At 42.6% G+C, this 1,431-nt stretch overlaps 1 protein-coding gene across 2 annotated transcripts in view; it reads right to left on the bottom strand.

The window, feature by feature from the left end:
- The window catches only part of zftraf1 (zinc finger TRAF-type containing 1), a 5,298-nt gene that overhangs the window by 943 nt on the left and 2,924 nt on the right, over window positions 1-1,431 (bottom strand). For both annotated transcript variants that reach the window (XM_032534809.1, XM_032534808.1), the window contains 2 exons: window positions 397-608; window positions 105-283 (listed from right to left, as the gene is read on the bottom strand). In XM_032534809.1, the coding sequence (XP_032390700.1) occupies window positions 105-283; window positions 397-608 (391 nt within the window). The remainder of the gene's footprint in view (window positions 1-104; window positions 284-396; window positions 609-1,431) is intronic.

The following is a 1,431-nucleotide window of genomic DNA, read 5'->3' on the forward strand; positions in this document are numbered from 1 at the left end:
CACACACACACACACACACACACACAAACACACACAAACACAAACACACACACACAAAAAAACTTTAAAAAATAAACACGGACAGAGAAGTACGGTAAGTGTACCTTGCTTTTGAGGATGAGCTGGAAAGAGAGGGTGCGCTTGCAGGACAGGTTGGGGTTGCGTTCAGAGTCGTTAACACGGGCCTTCAGCACCCACGTCTGGTTGAGAACAGTGAAGCGCGGCGTTTCATAGTACAGACGAGTGATGAAGTCATCCGTGCGGTACGGCCTGAATTGCACTTCTGCATGAACAAATAAGTGGATGACAAGATTTGAAACACGGATAAAGAAAGTCTATCTGTCAGTCTGTCTGTCTGTCTGTCTGCCTTTGTCTTTATGTGTTTTTTGCATGTACCTGTAAACCCAATCTTTTCGTAGCAGAGCAGGCTGAAGATGCTGTTATAGAGCTGCATGTCTCTGCGGTGGTTCTGGTCCATCTCTCCCAGTATTCCCATCAGCTCTGTACCAGTCTTAGTGGGATGGGAGCACTCGCTCTCATGTGCTGGCAGCTCGTGGAATGGACCTTGCCAAGGGCAGCCAATCCTCTTGTACTTACACTGTGTCACCCTGGCAACATATAGTGAGAGTCATGGCTTTATGAAAAATAAGAGCCTTTACAGATGTGCTTTATGATGAATATGAGTACTTTCCTGCAGTAAGTGGAAGGTACTAATTATATCAAAAGGTGCTAATTAACCTAGGTTGTGAATTGAGGCTAATTAATACTGTACTAATGATACGTTTGTGCCAAGAGCCAACCTCAGGGAATGAAAGACTTGGGTTATCCTGGATTGAAGTGCTTTTCAATAAATACCTGTTGCTTTCTTAACAGTAAAAGTGAAAGGCACTAGTTAACATCTTTTTTTGTTAATTGCAAAGTTTTGCCTTATACATAGAACCAAGTAGCTGGAAGGAGTTCTGTAGTTTGGATTCGCTACTTTGACAGAGTACTTTAAAATAAATGTTAACAATGATTGTAATTACTGCATATTAATTACTGAGTTTGATATTCAAATGGGTAGATTTCCTTACAAAATAATGGAGGCATCCTTGAGAAGAACAATATCATCTTCATGTGAGAAACAGTCGGGTCCTCACAGGAGACCAGCACATTCTTCTGTCTGACTTGACAAAAAACCTGGTGATTGCCTTTGCCGTTGTCATGGTAACATTAGCACAGACACAGCTGTCCTAAGCAGGGTGACCTGTTGCTATAGCAACAACCCCTTAAGATTTCATGCATGCAAGTTTAACCGGCCTGAGCATCACACAAAACAGTCTGTAATCAGCTAGTTTCCTCTTTAGATGTAGCTGGTCACATGCTCCCCCAGCTTTCCCAAACTAACCGTGTGTGATCCTGTTACTAAACACACACACACACACACACACA

Source organism: Etheostoma spectabile, chromosome 14 (genome assembly GCF_008692095.1).
Source record: "Etheostoma spectabile isolate EspeVRDwgs_2016 chromosome 14, UIUC_Espe_1.0, whole genome shotgun sequence".
Taxonomy (NCBI): domain Eukaryota; kingdom Metazoa; phylum Chordata; class Actinopteri; order Perciformes; family Percidae; genus Etheostoma; species Etheostoma spectabile.